An 18,021-nucleotide genomic window follows, 5' to 3' on the forward strand; every position below is an offset into this window, starting at 1 on the left:
TCTGGCAGGGGTAATGATAACTAAAGACAAGCTGCGTGCAGACAATCTGCGCCTGTGCCAGCGCTGCAGCCTGCTGAGAAACAAGAAGCTGCTCCAGGATTTTGAGAAGGTGAAGGATGCATGCGAGGACCTGCAGAGCCAACTAGACATTCTCAAGAGGCAGCATGAAAAGCTCTCTGTCAAGTGTAGCACAGTAAAGAGCAAGCTGAAGCAGAGCAGGCCACTGCGGCATTGTGTATAACACAGTTGAACACACACGTGTACACGTATATACACATACATGCTGTATGCTCTTTGTGCAGAACTAAAATAAAAACAGTACACTGTTATATTTGAAAATAGTGCTGTGCCTTTTATATTTGAAAGTTGACAAAATATCTGATATATGTGTGTTTGTGTGTGTCTGTCTGTTTGTGTATATGTTACTTTCCAGGGAATACAATTGTCTGTACATGTTTAAAAAATGTCAATATAAGAAGTCAGTATAACTTTGGGAAGGAAGACTATGTTCCAAACACAAGTCACTCGTTGTCTTCCAATGAATCAAATAAACACATCAGTATAATGGATTGTAATTGACATGGTTTGCCAGAATTGTACGTTTAGTATTCATGTTTGAAGAATTACATAACTTTTGCTCTCTTAGCCTTCATCTTTATTCAAGGCTTTATGACTTATCTTGGGATATGCATCAAACCTTACCAATGTACTGCTAGTCAGATTCTCTCCACCTAGTTCCACAGTTAAATTGTGCCATATTCTGACATCGTTGTGCGATTCAACTTTCATTATTAGGTTTTACATGTGTGATGTTTACAGCGTGTACTGTTTCTGATACACGTTGGCTTGATTTTCGTGTGGTTGAATGAGCAGATAAATTGATTAAAATCTAAAGGAAAAAACCTTGAACCGTGCAAGGTTTAGCAGGTTTAGCAAGTTGATATTTATGTAGAGATGGTACTTGTGGCATAATTATGATGTAATAAAGGGGCTGTGAAGTCACACAAGTTATCAGATTAATCACGCCTTTCACCATTCCCATAGTACTCATTTGCTTCGTTGCTGCTTATTGTAATTGGCTGAGGTCTGTTCCCCAAAAACTAAAAGGCTTATCGATCTTTAGAATTCACATCAAAAGACAAGAGGCGCCAGTAGATATGGAAAAGAGGAAAAGGGGCTGCACAAAGCTGCCACCAATAAGACCAAACCACAGTGCTCAGAAAGCAAACAACGTTCAGGTACGTGTATACACATTTTATTTAAATGCTGAAATGAAGGCGCATGTGTTTTTGAATCTTTAAATTATATGGGATACCTTAAAAATATTTGTACTGCTGCCTCAAGAAAGAAACAAATAGAAATACATTTTTAGTACATTTTAATAAAAAGTTGTTTGGCTATGATGGAAGGTTGTGTATGGTTATGTGTGCTTGTGTGTCACTATGTAGATTCTTGTGTGAAAAATACCTTGTATACTTTGTTTAGGCTCTTGATGTGGGTGTGCACAGTCCAGAAACTAGAGACAGCACACATTTTGCTCCACTTGTTCTACCTCCAATCAATGGCAGCCATCCACTACCATTTCAGAGAAAAAAAGGTAAAGAACTATAAAGTCTATACATTCTAGAGAAAATTACATGGCAATTAATTCCTGTTGGTTTTTAACACATGGTTTCATACGAAGAGTCGTAATATATTTTTAAACTGAGCCTTCTCATCTGAACATAGCTCAATTTCAAGATGGCAAAATCAGCTGTTGCCATCTGTTAATTAATAGAACTGGATGATTCTTTAGTATAACTCTGCCCCGTAAATTTAGGTTCATATGAGCAGCTGCAGAAGACTGGTCTGGATGGATGTCATGACAATGAAGCTTCCAAAGAGCAGCTGGAGATGGAGAGATATAATCTTGAAGCTGAGTATAAGGAACACCAAGCGCTTCTGCAGAGCCTCCTGTCAGAAAGGGATGAACTCTGCCAGTTGAACAGCGAGCAGCAGATGATAATAGCTGACTGGTTGGAAAGGGAAAACGTGCCAATGCCTGTGTGTACAAGGCGGAGTCGCCATGGCTACCAGGACCAGCTAAAAATTCTAGAGGACCTAAAGTTGCAGTGGCAGTGCAAATCACAGCTCTACCAGCAGCAAGTTGAAGAACTCCGGCCCCAGTGCCAGGAGAAGAAGAAGCAGTGGGACTGTGAATATCAAGCCTTCATCATGATGATGCAAGAAGTACTCCTTGCGGCTCTCGCCCGGCGGCTGGGAAAGCGGGCAGCTCTTGTTGAGGTGAAGCGGCTCCTTGCAGCTGAGCAGAAGACGGAGAATAAGCTCACTGCTGCAAAAATACGGAACCTTGCGCTGCAGATGAGGGTACAAAGCCGGGAAGAAGCTATTGGAGAACTGGAGGAGAGGACAAAGGCTGAAAAACTGAAATTTGAAAATGAGAATTATAAGACTATGATCTTGGAGTATGAAGAGGAGGTTATTCGAATAAAGAAAGGAATTACCAGCACTAGAGAGGTATGACGTCCTATTAAACTCAGTAGATTAAGACTAATGTGGGTGCAACTTCTGTTGATTTTTTAGATAGCCATGGAACTGTCAAGTAGACTTGAAAACATAACAAGACCCATCCCATAAATCCCACCACAAAACTTGGACATTTCGAGCCCACATTTAAAACTGAAAATGCAGTAAATTTATTGCCACGGAGTAGGATGGGAAGATGTATTGTACAGTAGAGTCCTGAAGGCATAGAAAATAATCTCAGTATTGTGTACCTCCACTCTCAGTTCCAGTCACATCTCAAAGAAACGATCAACTTTGTGGAGCTGGAGATCCAGGCCAAACTAGCCAATCTGGCCAAGATAAAGGCAATGATCGGCAACAAGCGGAAAGCTCTGGCAGGGGTAATGATAACTAAAGACAAGCTGCGTGCAGACAATCTGCGCCTGTGCCAGCGCTGCAGCCTGCTGAGAAACAAGAAGCTGCTCCAGGATTTTGAGAAGGTGAAGGATGCATGCGAGGACCTGCAGAGCCAACTAGACATTCTCAAGAGGCAGCATGAAAAGCTCTCTGTCAAGTGTAGCACAGTAAAGAGCAAGCTGAAGCAGAGCAGGCCACTGCGGCATTGTGTATAACACAGTTGAACACACACGTGTACACGTATATACACATACATGCTGTATGCTCTTTGTGCAGAGCTAAAATAAAAACAGTACACTGTTAGATTTGAAAATAGTGCTGTGCCTTTTATATTTGAAAGTTGACAAAATATCTGATATATGTGTTTGTGTGTGTGTGTGTGTCTGTCTGTGTGTGTATATGCTACTTTCCAGGGAATAAAATTGTCTGTACATGTTTACAAAATGTCAGTATAAGAAGTCAGTATAACTTTGGGAAGGAAGACTATGTTCCAAACACAAGCCACTCGTTGTCTTCCAGTGAATCAAATAAACACATCAGTATAATTGATTGTAATTGACATGGTTTGCCAGAATTATACATTTAGTATTCATGTTTGAAGAATTACATAACTTTTGCTCTTTAGCCTTCATCTTTATTCAATGCTTTATGACTTATCTTGGGATATGCATCAAACCTTACCAATGTACTGCTAGTCAGATTCTCTCCACCTAGTTCCACAGTTAAATTGTGCCAGATTCTGACATCGTTGTGCGATTCAACACAGCTGGCATGTACACTATTATAGCTGTAATTAAGGGAGCCACGCTAAAGACCACAAATTACTGAAGAAAATATAACTTACATTTAAGGAGAGAGACTCAGAGCTGAGTCCTACTGAGAGAGCAGCTCCGTGACTTCTTCATCCAAAAGTTCAGTAGACAGGCGGATCCCAAAGTTACAATCATCTACGTTATGCTAATTTTTGCTGATATGCCTTCAAAACCATCCCCACTCTAACCAATTTCTTTGGGTTTGCCAGTAACACTAGTTGACCATAGCATAAAAATAATGTTTTGTTCTGTCCTATTTGTTGATATTTCAAACTGAATAGTAAGAAAAGGCAATACACAGTGACCAATAAGCAATAAAAAGTTAATGAAAAGCTACAGACACACTGTTAAATGGGCTGACCCAGATATTTATCACCAGAGACCTAGAGCCCTAAACACTTGCCCAAGTCATTGTTTTGACTTATCTGGGTCCTAATCAGATGATTCATACTATAGCTAAGCAATTTGACCCAGGAGTACATTTCACTGTGCATCATTTTTAAAACCATGACAAAAACAATACAGTTTTCCATCTATGTCACCAGCCCAGCACACAGCCAGTCTCATCGATGGAGCTTTCATAACTTAGAAAGGACCAGCTCAATAACCGCTTGGTGCTAGATGCTATACACACATGGTGCACTGTCTGAACTGGACCTAGAGTAGGAAATGAAAAGTAATTAGCTAGTAATAGTAAAAGCATGGACTGAGAGATTTATTGAGTCCATTCTCTCTCTCGTTCCATCTCTCTCTATCTCTCTCTCTCTGAGGCATTTTCATTATTTATCACCTAGCTAACAAATCTGCAGAAACACCTGAAGGCATCTGAGTTCAGCTTGATAAAGAAAATGTTTTTAACCCAACAAGAACCAAATCTGTTTACTGAAATCTTGAAGCTCATTTTCTTAAAGAGCAGGGTCCAGCACTGATCTGTAGGTTGCAGACCACATCTCTACCAGCTCCATTCCTGAGTCACATGCTGTCAAAAAGATAGCTCCTGCTATCACTGCAATGAGCAGGGTGCTCCAAGTTGAATGTATATAGAGGCAGCATTGTGCTTTTTGAAGAGTACTGGGTCATGCAGCAGTGACATGAGAGCCTCTCTCTCGTTCTCTTTCTGTCTTTTTTCAGTTTGTTGGAGGTCCAATATGGCAGTGTCACTGTCCATGGTGCTCAGTGATGTCAGTGGAAACACTGATTGAAATAGCCTACAAGTTGGTACTATTCTTTATCTGAACATGGTGATTACAATTTATAAAATGTCACCTTCACTTTCAATTGGTTTTTGCAACTACCCTCTCAGCCCTCTGGTGATTCCATCTGTTTCTTTATATCACCTGCAAAGAATTACATGTTGATGTACTAAGAGAACAAGTCATTAGAAACCAGCTCTATGGACAATCACTTCCTAGAAAAATGTAAACCAAACAATTTCCATGTTCAAAAAAGTATGGGGAGTTAGAGTATAGCATGCATCATCCACAAGTTACACAAGTTATGTTTTAAATACTGACCACATTAACAGTAACAAGCAGAGCATATCATGTGCAAGCTCTTATCATGTTCATATAAATGGCCCACCATGCCTTCTACATGCACACTGCCTCCCCCACATAGGCCAAAGGTCTGTAAAAATCTAATAAGAATGATGTATACGATATGCAATATTATAAATATGTATCCTTAAAAATACTTATAGGTAATGCTTGAAAAAATATGTGGCACCGAAGCAGCATATACCTTTTGTACTAAATTATAATACTTTCTAATAGCCATTGTAAGAAATGTTCATTTAAGAACACTGAATAAATTATCTCTAAGTCCTCATAGTGATCACAAATATAGATGCTCTGAGGAAAAAAGTCTCTGTACCTGTCCTGGGCTCTAGGATAAGCAGTTAAAAACTTTGGCTTCATCAGGGTTTTTAGTAACCAATCCAGAAACCTCTCTTCATGCTTCTAAATTATTTTGCATGTCAAAAAATACAAAACAAAACCAGCAGTAAAAAGTTATCCTGACCATGGCATGTCAGTCCCACAAAGAAGCATTTGCAGTGCTAGTTCACATCATATACGACTCATTCTTAAAGAGGGCTTAGTATTAATAAACTATGGCTTCTGATATTGATGCTGTGGACCTCTGAAGAGGGAAGCATACTTCACAGCTTACAGCCCTTCCTTCAGAGGCAGCCATTTTGGTCTTCAGCTTGGCAGCATACTGGTGTGCTGTTGAGCTGCCCTCCTGTGTTGGCTTGATTGTAACACCCTCTTTATTTTTTAGAGCAGAGTGAAGGAAAATAGAAAGTTATCCTGTTTTCTCCCTCAGGAATGCTTTGCTAGCCAGGAGATGACAAAAAGCCCTCCCTTGAGCAATGCTAATGGTTGTCACACTGCTCAGCCGAGATCTGTTCTAGGTTGTCTTGCCGGTAGGGGCCACTAAGTTCCTCTGGACGACGCAGCTTCCCTGGTAGAATAAAACATCAGGTGCTTTTTCTGATGTTATCCTCCAGTTGTTTGCGACTCTTGTTTGGGATTGAATGGTTCACTAAAGCCTTGTGGTGTGTAAATCGGTTTCTGCATCTACTTGGTGCAAACCCAGTGCAGGCCTAACGTTAAATTGAATACTGCTTGCTGCAAGCCAGTGTGAAATTGGTTTTGAAGATTGTGTTCAGACTCTGTTCTGATCGTGGCCATGTTCAGCTCACAAGCATAACATGCTGCACTCGAATGCTCACTTCAGCTTCTGAGTCCTCCTTGAACCCATGAGCCACTCCTCACTGCACTGAGGAGCCTCTGAGTACAAACTTTCTCATCTTCACTTCTGCAGACCTCTAAAATGGCTAGTGACAGGAAAGATTAATGTTATATAAAAGTTATACAAGTGAGTTTTATAATATTTTGCTGGGCAGGAAATTGTTATAGTTTCCAAATTTTGTCTTAACAGTTACTCTTCATGCTTATCTTTATGATCTAGTTGGAATCTTGCTAGTTAACTAGATAGGTTAGCTAGCAAGACATTTGGACAGATTCAAATCCTTGTTTTTCACTGGAAATTCATTAATTCAGCCACAGCACAAACACATCAACCAAAATTAAACATTGTCAATGTGCCACATTTTTGTTGTGGCTTAACACTAATGTGTGTTGTCACTTAATGATGTCTTCTCTAATTTCATAATTTTTGCTTTGCAGTTGCTGTTGTGTTGTGAATCTGGGCAGCTGTTCAAAGAGTAGGATGAGGCTTAGAGGTTTTCAAGATTCTTTATTGTTGTTTTGTTGAATTACAAAATAGCTGAACAATTTCTCTAAAGTTGCTGCTCGTTTCCTTTTACCCCACAACCCATCTGTTGAACAGAAACAACAAAGTCCAGCAACTCACTTGTGGCAAGTCCAGACACTCTGACACAGTTCTCTGGTGGGGCTTTATTTCATCCATTTACTTCTTTCACTTTTTCCCCTGACATCTTGAATGCAGACAGACTTCCTGCTTTATTTAGATACTCATTCCATTGAGCAACCTTCAGGTCTGTGCAAACAATCAGAGGGAAGCAATGTCCAGCAGCAGGATAATCAACATGAGAAAGGTTCAGGAATCTCCAGGACAAATATTCCATCTTATAAAACAGCATGTTACTTTGAGGAAGAGTTAAAATGTTTTTATTTTATACTCTGTAATGCTGAAGCAAAAAAATCTCAAAAATGGAGATCTTCTTTAATTTATAAGATGGAAGGGGGTTGGGCTCATAGATTAATTTATGGGCCAACACAAGCCGAATGTCACAGAATGCTCGCCTGTCACGAGTCAAGTGGTTTGGCCCGCCGCGTGCAGTGGGGGGATCTTGTATGTTTGTTTTGTAGCCACGCTTCCATGGTTGGCACACACCTGCACAGGGTTTACTGTCTACTTAAACCCCTGTCAGTGTGTGCACCGTTGTTGGTCATTGTCTCTAGCTTAGTCTCTTGAGTCTCTTGTGTAAAAAATACCCATTGCAAGTAACGTCTGTGTTTGTTTTCACTGTTTCCGTATTATGTGTAGATCGTTAGTGTTAAATGTTTAATAATGTTCACTGTTATAGTTGTATGTGATTGCCACTTGTGTTTTCTGTGTTTAATGTTAATAAATGTTTCACAAAGTCAAGGGAGTCTGTGTGTCCTGGCCCATGCCTTACGGCGCTCAGGCCAGCAGCAACATTACAGAATGACAAACCACCACAGGACGCTTACTCCCTTGGCAAATGACGGACTTCCTAGCAGGAGGTGTGTGAGTTAATGTCTAAATGTAACATTCATAACCATTTTTGTATACCTTGTGTTAATGTTAAAAATTGTTAGTGCTAAGTGTCTCTATGTTCACTGTTTGTGTTACACGGGAGTGCCACTATAATCTTTACGTTTTATGTAAATAAATGTTTGTCCACGTTGAGAGAGTCTGTGCATCCTGCTCTACGCCCTTCGGCACTCGGGCCAACGCATTACAGAATGACCAACCACCACAGGACGGCAGGTCCTTCGGCTAAAGACAGACTTCCTAGCGGGAGATGCGTAGGCACCCCCGCCCTGCTGCCTGGATCCCAGAAGATTGGGGAAAGGACCGTGACTGGTGTCTGTGTCCACCCCGGAAGTGGAGGGGAACACCCCCAAGAATTTCTTGAGAGGGGGCTAGGGGGGGCCTTGAGCCTGGGCCGAGGAAGACCGAAATGCACCACAACAACCAGAAAGAGGGCGGTTGGGTGGACCCGTCGGGATCTCCAGTGGGCAGAGCTGAAGCCTGTGTCCCTTTCCTTCAGCGGAGTCAGCAGCGAGACTGGAGGGGTCTGCCCAACGCCCCGGAGGCAAACCGCCGCTGGGATGCTCCTAGAGTGGCAGGCGAGTGGAGGACCGTTGGGGGAGGTAGCACGTCTGGAACCGGGGCGGACGTGCACCCCCGCATGTCCATTGAGGCCACGGACACGTACAAGGTGCCTGCGCAGACAGCGGGCACCATGCCACAGCGCCTTATATGTTTGTGTGTGGGCGCTATTGTTTGTTTGTGTTTACAACTTTTGTACACCTACAGGCGTAACGTTGTTGGGGGCGTACCGGACTGCCCTGACAGAGACAGAGCTTGCCTTTCTGCCAGGCAGCTGCTTGTGTGTACATGTACACGGTGTCCTGAGACTCGTGTTCACTGGAAGAATGCGTCAGAAGCCACGCCCCTTGGGAGGGGGTTCTGTAACAGAACGCTCGCCTCTCGCAAGTCACATGGTTTGGCCCGCCACGTGCAGCGAGTGGATCTTTGTTTGTATCCACACCTGCACACACCTGCGCCTTGTTTGTCTTTGTGTATTTAAACCTGCATCAGTGTGTGCAGTGTTGTTGGTCATTGTTGATGTAGCGTGTTGTTCATGAGTTTATGTCTAAATGCAACATTCATAACCATGTTTGTCTAGCTTGTGTTAATGTTAAAAATTGTTAGTGTTAAGTGTCTCTATGTTCACTGTTTGTGTTATATGGGAGTGCCACTATAGTCTTTATGTTTTATGTCCACGTCGAGAGAGTCTGCGCATCCTGCTCCACACCCTTCTGCACTCGGGCCAATGCGTTACACTGAGAAGACACAGAATCTCTATACTACCTTATGTTTTATGTTATTAATATGTCTAATTCAATGCTAAACCTCTTTTTCCTGTAAACACTCTTTTTATTACCGTTTCAACAGTATGAAACAAACTAGTCTTTTTTTCTGTTTTGTTTAGCTTCACTTTTTGTTACTCAGTTGGCTAAAACTCAACAAAGGGAAGGATGATTGTGACCCAGTCTGAAAGATGGTCAGAGATAAAAAAAAAAGGGCTGATATATCAGTCCAAAATTGGGCTTATGTAATGCTTAGACATCCACGGTCAAATTGTTTTCAACTTGATGTTGTATTATGTGTTTGTTTTCTGCTACAGAAGAAGCTGACAGATTTGGCCAGTGCAGTGCAGAGAGAAACTCAAACGGATCCACCTGTCACTACAGAGGACTTTCATATTGTGGTTGGTAGTGTTTCTAGCTATGAGATATGGTTTTGGTTACACTGAAGCATAGTAATATTAAAGCTTGTTAAAGTATATAATATTTCCCATTTCCCATTCTGGCCTTATACTAGTAGCTACTTAAAAATATTAACACACAAGTAGATTATATTTCTCCTATAATTAGATGATGAGTCTTACACATAAAAAGCATGTAAAATGTGTCTTTTATGTATATGGTGTAACATGCATATTTTATATGTAAGATCATTTCAAAAACACTAAGATAGTACAAGAACATGTGGATACTGAGTCAGTGAGTTAGTTCAAGTTCAAGTTCGGTTTATTTGTCACATACATAGTCATACACAGTACAACACGCAGTGAAATGGTGGAGAGTGCTCTGTCCAAACTGAGGAAGAGAACCAGGGGTGCATAGAGAAAAAAATATATATACAGATAAATATATATTCTATGTATGTACAAAAATATATTAACAATGTATGTACAATATATGTATATTATGATTATATACACAATGTACAATGTATATGGTTGAGTATATATGTACACAATCTAGAGAATGTACAGATCCATTGTATAGTACCATATCTACAGTTGTTGTAACAGGTTAATTGAGTATAAATCTAAATCTATATATACAGATGTACAGATATACAGTCATGTTACGTGGTGGTGGTGGTGGTCCCCACAGTTTATCAGTTTCCCTGATTCAGGGCCCGAATGGCCTGTGGGAAGAAGCTCCTCTTCAGTCTCTCTGTTTTGGTCTTCAGGGAGCGGAAGCGCCTCCCTGACCTCAACAGAGAGAAGAGTCTATTGTTGGGATGGGTGGGGTCCTTCACAATTTTCCTGGCCTTGGTTTGGCACCGCTTGTAGTAGGTGGTCTGCAGGTCAGGAAGTTCCGAGTGAGTGATGCGCTCTGCTGAACGCACTACCCTTTGGAGTGCTTGTCTGTCCTGCTTGGTGCCATTTCCAAACCAGACTGTGATGTTCCCCGTGAGGATGCTCTCAATAGTGCAGGTGTAGAAGTTCCGCAGTACCTTGGAGGGCAGTCTGAAGTCCCTTAGGCGTCTGAGGTGGTAAAGACGCTGACGAGCCTTCTTTGCCAAGTAGCTGGTATGGCGGGACCAGGACAGGTCCTGCGAGATGTGAACACCAAGGTACCTGAAACTATCTAATCTCTCCACCGTGGTTCCACTGATCCTCACAGGTTGGTAGTGCCGCTCCTGCTTCTTGCTGCAATCCACAATCAGCTCCTTTGTCTTACTGACGTTTAGGAGGAGATTATTTTCCTGGCACCAGTTTTCCAGGTGTTTAATCTCCTCCAGGTAGGCCCTCTCGTCGTTGTCCAAGATCAGACCCATGACAACGGTGTCATCAGCAAACTTGACAATGGTGTTAGAGCTGGAAGTGGCTGTGCAGTCGTAGGTGTACAGTGAGTAGAGCAGGGGGCTTAGGACACAACCCTGAGGAGCTCCAATGCTGAGGGTAAGGGTGGATGAGGCGCAGTTGCCCACCCGTACTGATTGTGGTCTGTCTGTTAGGAAGTTGGAGATCCAGTCGCACAGGGATGTATGCAGTCCTAGATCTCCCAACTTAGTAGTGAGTAGGGAGGGAATGATAGTGTTAAATGCTGAACTGTAGTCGACAAATAGCATTTTAACATAATTTCCCCTCCCTTCGTCCAGGTGAGTCAGTGTAGTGTGGAGCAGATGTGCAATCGCATCGTCAGTGGAGCGGTTGTGGCGGTATGCAAACTGCAGTGGGTCCGTGGAGGCTGGCAGTGAAGATGTGATGAAGTCTCTAACTAGCTTTTCAAAGCACTTCATCACGACTGATGTGAGGGCGACAGGGCGGTAGGCAATGAGGTCGGAGGGTCGAGGTTTCTTCGGGACGGGGACGATGGTGGACCGCTTGAAGCTGGACGGGACAATACCGAGCGTCAGGGAGAGATTGAAGATGTCGGTGAATACCGGGGCTAGCTGATCTGCGCAGGCTTTGAGGACCCTCCCGCAGATACCGTCTGGTCCCATCGCCTTCCTGGTATTCACCCTTTTAAACACTCTCCTCACGTCACTCTCCGTGATGATGAGAGGGCGCTGTTCTATGGTGGGCCCCGCGCATGTGCCATTGGCTGCGCCGATAGTGCCATTTGCACTAGCGCCGTTAGCATTGGCGCTGTTAGCACTAGCGCCTTTAGCATTGGCGCTGTTAGCACTAGCGCTGCTAGATGTAGCCTCGAAGCGAGCAAAGAATGTATTCAGCTCGTTCGCCAGAGACTCATCCGCACTCATCAGCCCAGAGGGTGGGCTCCTGTAGTCCGTGATCATCCGTAGTCCCTGCCACAGGGATCTAGAGCCACTCTGCTGGAACTGTGTCTCTAGTTTCCTCCCGTAGCGCCGCTTCACCTCCCTCACTGCCCTGCGCACTCCGTATGCTGCAGACTTGTACTCGTCCATGTTCCCGCTGATGAACCCCGCATTGTAGGCAGCAGTTCGAGAGTTCAGAGCCTCGCGGATGGTTCTGTCCACCCAGGGCTTCTGGTTGGAAAACTTCTTGATGGTGATTCTTGGGATCGTGTCGTCCACCAGTTTCCCAATAAATCCTACTACTGCCTCCGTAAACTCGCTGACATCATCAGTGCTGCGCCGGAACATGTCCCAGTCCGTGTCATCCAGAGCGTCCTGCAGAGCGGCCACCGATTGGTCTGTCCAGCGCGCGACCTCCCTCTGAACCGGAGCTTCCCGTTTCAGCCGTTGTTTATATTTTGGTAGGAGGAAGATGGCGGCGTGGTCCGACTTACCAAACGGTGGATGAGCTAGTGCCTTGTAACTGTCCTTGTATGGGGTGTAGCAGTGGTCTAGTGTCCTATTTCCCCTGGTGGGGAAGGTTACGTGCTGGTAAAGGTTGGGCACCGCACGCTTGAGGTTAGCGCTGTTGAAATCCCCAACCACAATAAGTGCAGCGTCCCGGTGCCGTGCCTGAAACTGTGTGAGAGCCTCATAAAGTTCCCACAGTGCAGTGTCCATGTTAGCCTGAGGTGGGATGTACACGGTGTTGATAATGACTGAAGTGAACTCCCGAGGAAGGTAGAAAGGACGAAGTTTGAGGGCGAGCAGCTCCAGGTTGGGTGAGCAGGAGCAGGCGAGAGTAACAACGTTGGCATTGTTGCACCAGCTGTTGTTTACCATCACACACACTCCGCCGCCTCTCGACTTCCCCGAATCTGCCGTCCTGTCCATGCGGTGAACCGAGAAGAACTCGGCCGGCTGGATAGCGTGGTTTGGTACCGCTGGGTTCAGCCACGACTCGGTGAAGCAGAGGAGATTGCAATCCCGAATGTCCCTCTGGAACTTTATTCTGGCCCGGAGGTCGTCTAGCTTGTTATCCAGAGACTGGACGTTGGCTAGCAGGATGCTGGGTAAGGGAGCTCGGTGTGCCTGAGCCCTCAGCCTGTTCCTGACGCCGGCTCGCTTCCCTCGCGGCCTTTTCCTCGCGCCGCGTCTTCTGTTTTCCCTCAGGATCTCCGTCGGCCATCTTGGGTCCGGGGTTACAGACGGCTTGAGGTGAGTGCTATGTAGATTAAGAGAAATAAGGGCGTCTCTGCTGTACGAGATACGGGCTGCGGAGAAGTCAGGGGTAGCGGGAAGAGCGAAAAGAACGAAAAAGATAGCGAAAAGAGCGAAAAAAGTGCCAGGTGTGGACGGAGCAGTCGTGACGGCAGCCGACCTCACCGGCGCCATCTTTCTCACTGTGTATGACTATGTATCTGACGAATAAACCGAACTTGAAACTTGAAACTTGAATATGGTATAAACACAGACAGAGAGGGAGATATAGTATAAACACACACACATGGAGATATTGTATACACACACACACACAGAGGGAGATATGGTATAAACACACACACACAGGGATATTTGATAATTATAACAAGACAAGACTTGTTCTTCTACTCTTGTGATGTAATGGGACTGAAATGTGCTCATACTGGTTTGATTCCTTCTAAAGAGAAAAACGTGCAGCTAGATTATTGTTCAGACAGAAACTGAGAGTGTGTGTACAGGTGGACTCCAGTGAAGAAACAGAGAGTGTGTGTACAGGTGTACAGGTAAAAACTCAGATTGACTGTCTCTTGTTCAGTTAATTAATACAGATGTCACTGATGTTGCAATTATGTTCAAATGTATTATTGAACTACTGAATACATTAGTTCTAAAGTACAGTCTGAAGTTCTGTAGATCACATAAGAGTTAAACACAGCACAGTGCCTCTTGAAACTGTCCCATTCATGGTGATAAAGAGAGGCTTGATCATTTGTGGAGAGAGTCATGGTCAGATGATTCGTAGGGCTGGTGAAGAGAGTCACAGTAACTTTTCTTCATCACAATCCTGCCCATTGTAGCCAACATTCAATAGTTACCACACAGGAATCTGGTTTGTTTCACAGAGTCAACCAGTAGTTGTAGGAACAGCTGATGGGTGTTTTTGGTGCTTGAGAAATGTTATCCAACTTGTTCTGTTTTTACCTCTTAAATGCTCACTGAGTCGAGAATCGAAGGGTGAAGTTTCAATGACCAAATAAGATTTGATTCCACTTATTAGCACAATCAACCATTTACATTTCAGATACATTTCAGTTCAGTTTTGTGCTAATGTTCAAATTATTTCAGGATGTTAAAGGTGTGCACTGTTTAAATGTAATGACGTGTAAACTGCAACAGACAGATAAGTTGAGAGAGAACTCCAGAAAACTTATACACCTTACAGCAGTTTGATTTGATCAGTTTCTCTTGTGTTGTTTTTAGAATACAAGAAACAGACTTGTATCTATTTATTAAGGTCCTTTTCGTGATCATTAAACATTGGGGATGTTTTGTCTTCTTGGGGAATTATTTTCTTTTAAGAGTACAATAGTTGGTGGAACAATTGGTCCTTAATGGGTATCACGGCTGTGAGGATCAGCTCAACCTCGTCAGGTGCAGTATTTAACGTTTTTTTCTAGGGACATGTAGAGTTGCTTTGACATCTTTATCTCACTCCTCACTGTGACGCTGCTAAAACTGAGACTTTAATTTTGAGTTATTTGGATACTTTTCCCCTGATGTGTTCGGTCTTGATTTGCTGTATATTTTATGTTCAGCCATATGTGTGTGGCTGCAATTATTATTAGCAACTCCACATTTAAGCTTATAAAAAAAAAAAAAACAACATCCATGACAACATTTTTCAAAATGTATAAAGGTATAATAAAAGGTGTAATAAAATATGAAGTTTTAGAATTTATTCTCATGAATACATTATACAGACTAACAGTATAGTAGCTGTTAAAGGAGTAAAGCAATGTGTGGTCTGCTGGACAATGATACCAGTAGAATCTTACATGCACTGATAGTCATATATTTTTTAAGAATCTGACTTTGCCCTTAACACTTGAACTAAATGTAGATTCAGTTATTAATATTTAACATGTTCAGGTAAAGTTACTGTATGCAGATTTATTAATGAAAATTTCTGACTTTAAATCACACTTATCTTCCCTCCATTTGATCTGAACGTAAAACCTGAGCAGAACGTTGGTAGAAAGCTGGTCAATACGCAGTTAGATAACTCGCCACAAGATGGCACTAATGTAACATGTGATTACAAGTGTCAAATAAATGTGGGAGTATATGTAGAACACTATATCTAAGAGCTCCAGAAGAAGGGAAATAGTGTCATCAACCAGAAACACTCACACTGCAGTGACATCAGGTTCATTATAATCAGTGTTTCAGTGTCCTACTCCTACTATTGAGGGATGAACCGTTGACAGGGAGCAGAGAGCAGCATCTCCAGTGTCCAGCTGTGTGTGTGTGAAGAAGAACAACTCCATGATGAAGCATTGAAACTCCAGCAGTGGAGGAGGAACCTCTGACCCAAAGTGAGGAGCTTTCCATCAGCACTTAATCTGAGGAAACAGGAAGAGGGAATATTCAGGATAAATGAGATGTAGTAAAGGATGTAATTACTCAACACTTACCGCATCTTCATTAGGGTAAAGACAGCAGAGTCTCCAGCACCCAGCTGTGTGTCTATAAAGAGTGACTGGTCCATGATGAACCCTCCTGAATTCAGCAGTGGACCTGTGCCCTCTGACCCAAAGTGACTGACACATTACAGACTCAGACATTATTGTAGGTTTGGAAGGATGGAGGGGTTCTTTTCTGTCAGTAATGTAAGGTCTACTCCATTTTTACAATTTTAAGATCATTTGTTAGGTGTGTTAATGATGATCAATGAGTTATGATGACAGTCACTGATTCCAGTTATACAACACCTCCTTTTAATGACAACATATATATATATAGTGGGCAAATTAAAAGAGTTAAGTTCTCTGAGAATGAGTTCTCTCATTAAGTGATATGTGTACCTTTCCATAACTAATAGGGAAACAGAACACAGTGAGGTGTTATTAGCCACTCAGCTGGGGTTGTGTAACCTGCCCTCTGCAGTACACACCAGAGGAGGGTGAGGTGCCATATGGTATATGGTGTGTCTGTATTATGTATTATGACCTGTTATGCCTGTGTTGATTAAGATGTTAATAGGAAATATCATAATAATGTCACAGTTACATTCTACTCACCTTTAGCCCCACCCACCTCTAGCTCCACCCCCATCTGCAGTGTGTACCACTCAGCATGCATCTTTCACTTTAACTTTGTATCAGTCTGTTCCTCATTAATGTCCAGTTCTCCATCACTATCCAAGTTCATTTATTCCAGTGCAAATGTCTGTTAATATTTTCATTAGTACTTAAATTTTTCTCCTGATTTTCATTTTGACTTGATGTGAATTATTTTCACTGTTTTTATCATCACCAGCTGCCTGTCTTTGAAGAGTAACAACTCTATGTTTGATGCTCCTGGATTCAGAGGTGGATCAGTTCTGACTGACCCCAGGTGAGACAGTGATGTAGATGTAGTGCTAATAGACTCTGACTAAGTCAATAAATATTCAGTAGGAGAGACATTAACACTGACTGTAAGACAATAAATATGATCTCACTAAGAGCGAAACTGACTGTAAGTCAGTAAATATCATCTCACTAAGAGAGACACTGACTGTAAGTAAATATGATCTCAGTCACAAAGACACATACTGATTGTAAGACAGCAAATATCTCACTAAGAGAGACATTAACACTGACTGTATGACAATAAATATGATCTCACTAAGAGAGACACTGACATTGACTGTAAGGCACCTGAAGGAATAAAATGAAATGCTTTAGTCTTGTAAACACCTACTGTTAATACCTCTATATCACCACTAAATGTCATCTTATACCTACCCAGAGCTTACATGATTCCTACTGTTAATACCTCTATATTGACATTAAATGTCATCTTATACATACCCAGAGCTTACATGTCTCCTCACCTTGAGACCTTGAGGAATCTTCATCTATCTAAGTGGGTGCCAGTGGAGAGGTTTCTGCAGATTCATGTGTCTATGGTGTCTGTATTTTGTCTGGGTCAGAACAGACGTGTTTCTTTGAAATGTGTTTGTGACTTGATAGAATAAAGCACTGTCTTCTCTGGGCTGTTTGTCCCTGAACTACATTCCTAAGAGAGGATAAGAATGATTATATTTTTTGATCATATTCTAATATTAAATAATACACATTATTTGATCAGTCCATAAATATAAAATATATTCTAATTTTTCTAATACTAATTTTCTCATTTTTGATGATTGTGTAGTCTTATTATTAACATCATTACTGTATGAGGTTACTGACTGTTGGTGTATATATGCTCTCAGTCTGACTGTACTACACAGTGTTATGATGTGTGTGTATTTCTCCATCTCTTCCTGTCTCGTATTCTATTATTACTTATCCATGTATGCCTGTATTTTTCCATTACTGATGAATCTCTTCTCTTCCTCTCATCCTCCTTTTCTCCTTTGTCTCTGTTAGCAGGGGGAGGGATGACCTCCTCCAGGTGTCCAGGTGTGGAGTGCATGATGATGATCTCCTCCAGGTGTCCAGGTGTGGAGTGTGTGAGCAGGTTCTGACAGATCCTGTCTCCATCACCTGTGGACACAAGCTCTGTAGACAGTGTATCAGCAGCTTCTGGCACCAGTCTGCTCCATCAGAAGACTTTGCCTGTACCCAGTGCAGAAAGAGATCCAGAACCGGTCCTGTTTTATACCCACACAAAGACATGGAAGAGTCCATACAGCAGGACCCTCAGACACCAGTGGACGATGTCCTGCACATAG

The 18,021-nt window shown here is 42.6% G+C and overlaps 1 protein-coding gene across 1 annotated transcript; it reads right to left on the reverse strand.

Moving 5' to 3' along the window:
- Window positions 1-10,051: 10,051 nt before the first annotated feature.
- Window positions 10,052-18,019, reverse strand: LOC145643321 (uncharacterized). Its single transcript, XM_081722094.1, has 5 exons — window positions 17,998-18,019; window positions 17,664-17,833; window positions 17,153-17,203; window positions 11,972-12,734; window positions 10,052-11,941 (listed from the first exon to the last, which is right to left on the reverse strand). Exons 1-5 carry the CDS (start codon window positions 18,017-18,019, stop codon window positions 10,446-10,448), a joined length of 2,502 nt encoding a protein of 833 aa, XP_081578220.1. The 3' UTR covers window positions 10,052-10,445.
- Window positions 18,020-18,021: the final 2 nt, after the last annotated feature.

The sequence above is a fragment of the Electrophorus electricus genome, chromosome 1 (genome assembly GCF_041902795.1).
Source record: "Electrophorus electricus isolate QZ-2024a chromosome 1, ASM4190279v1, whole genome shotgun sequence".
NCBI classification, from domain to species: Eukaryota; Metazoa; Chordata; class Actinopteri; order Gymnotiformes; family Gymnotidae; genus Electrophorus; species Electrophorus electricus.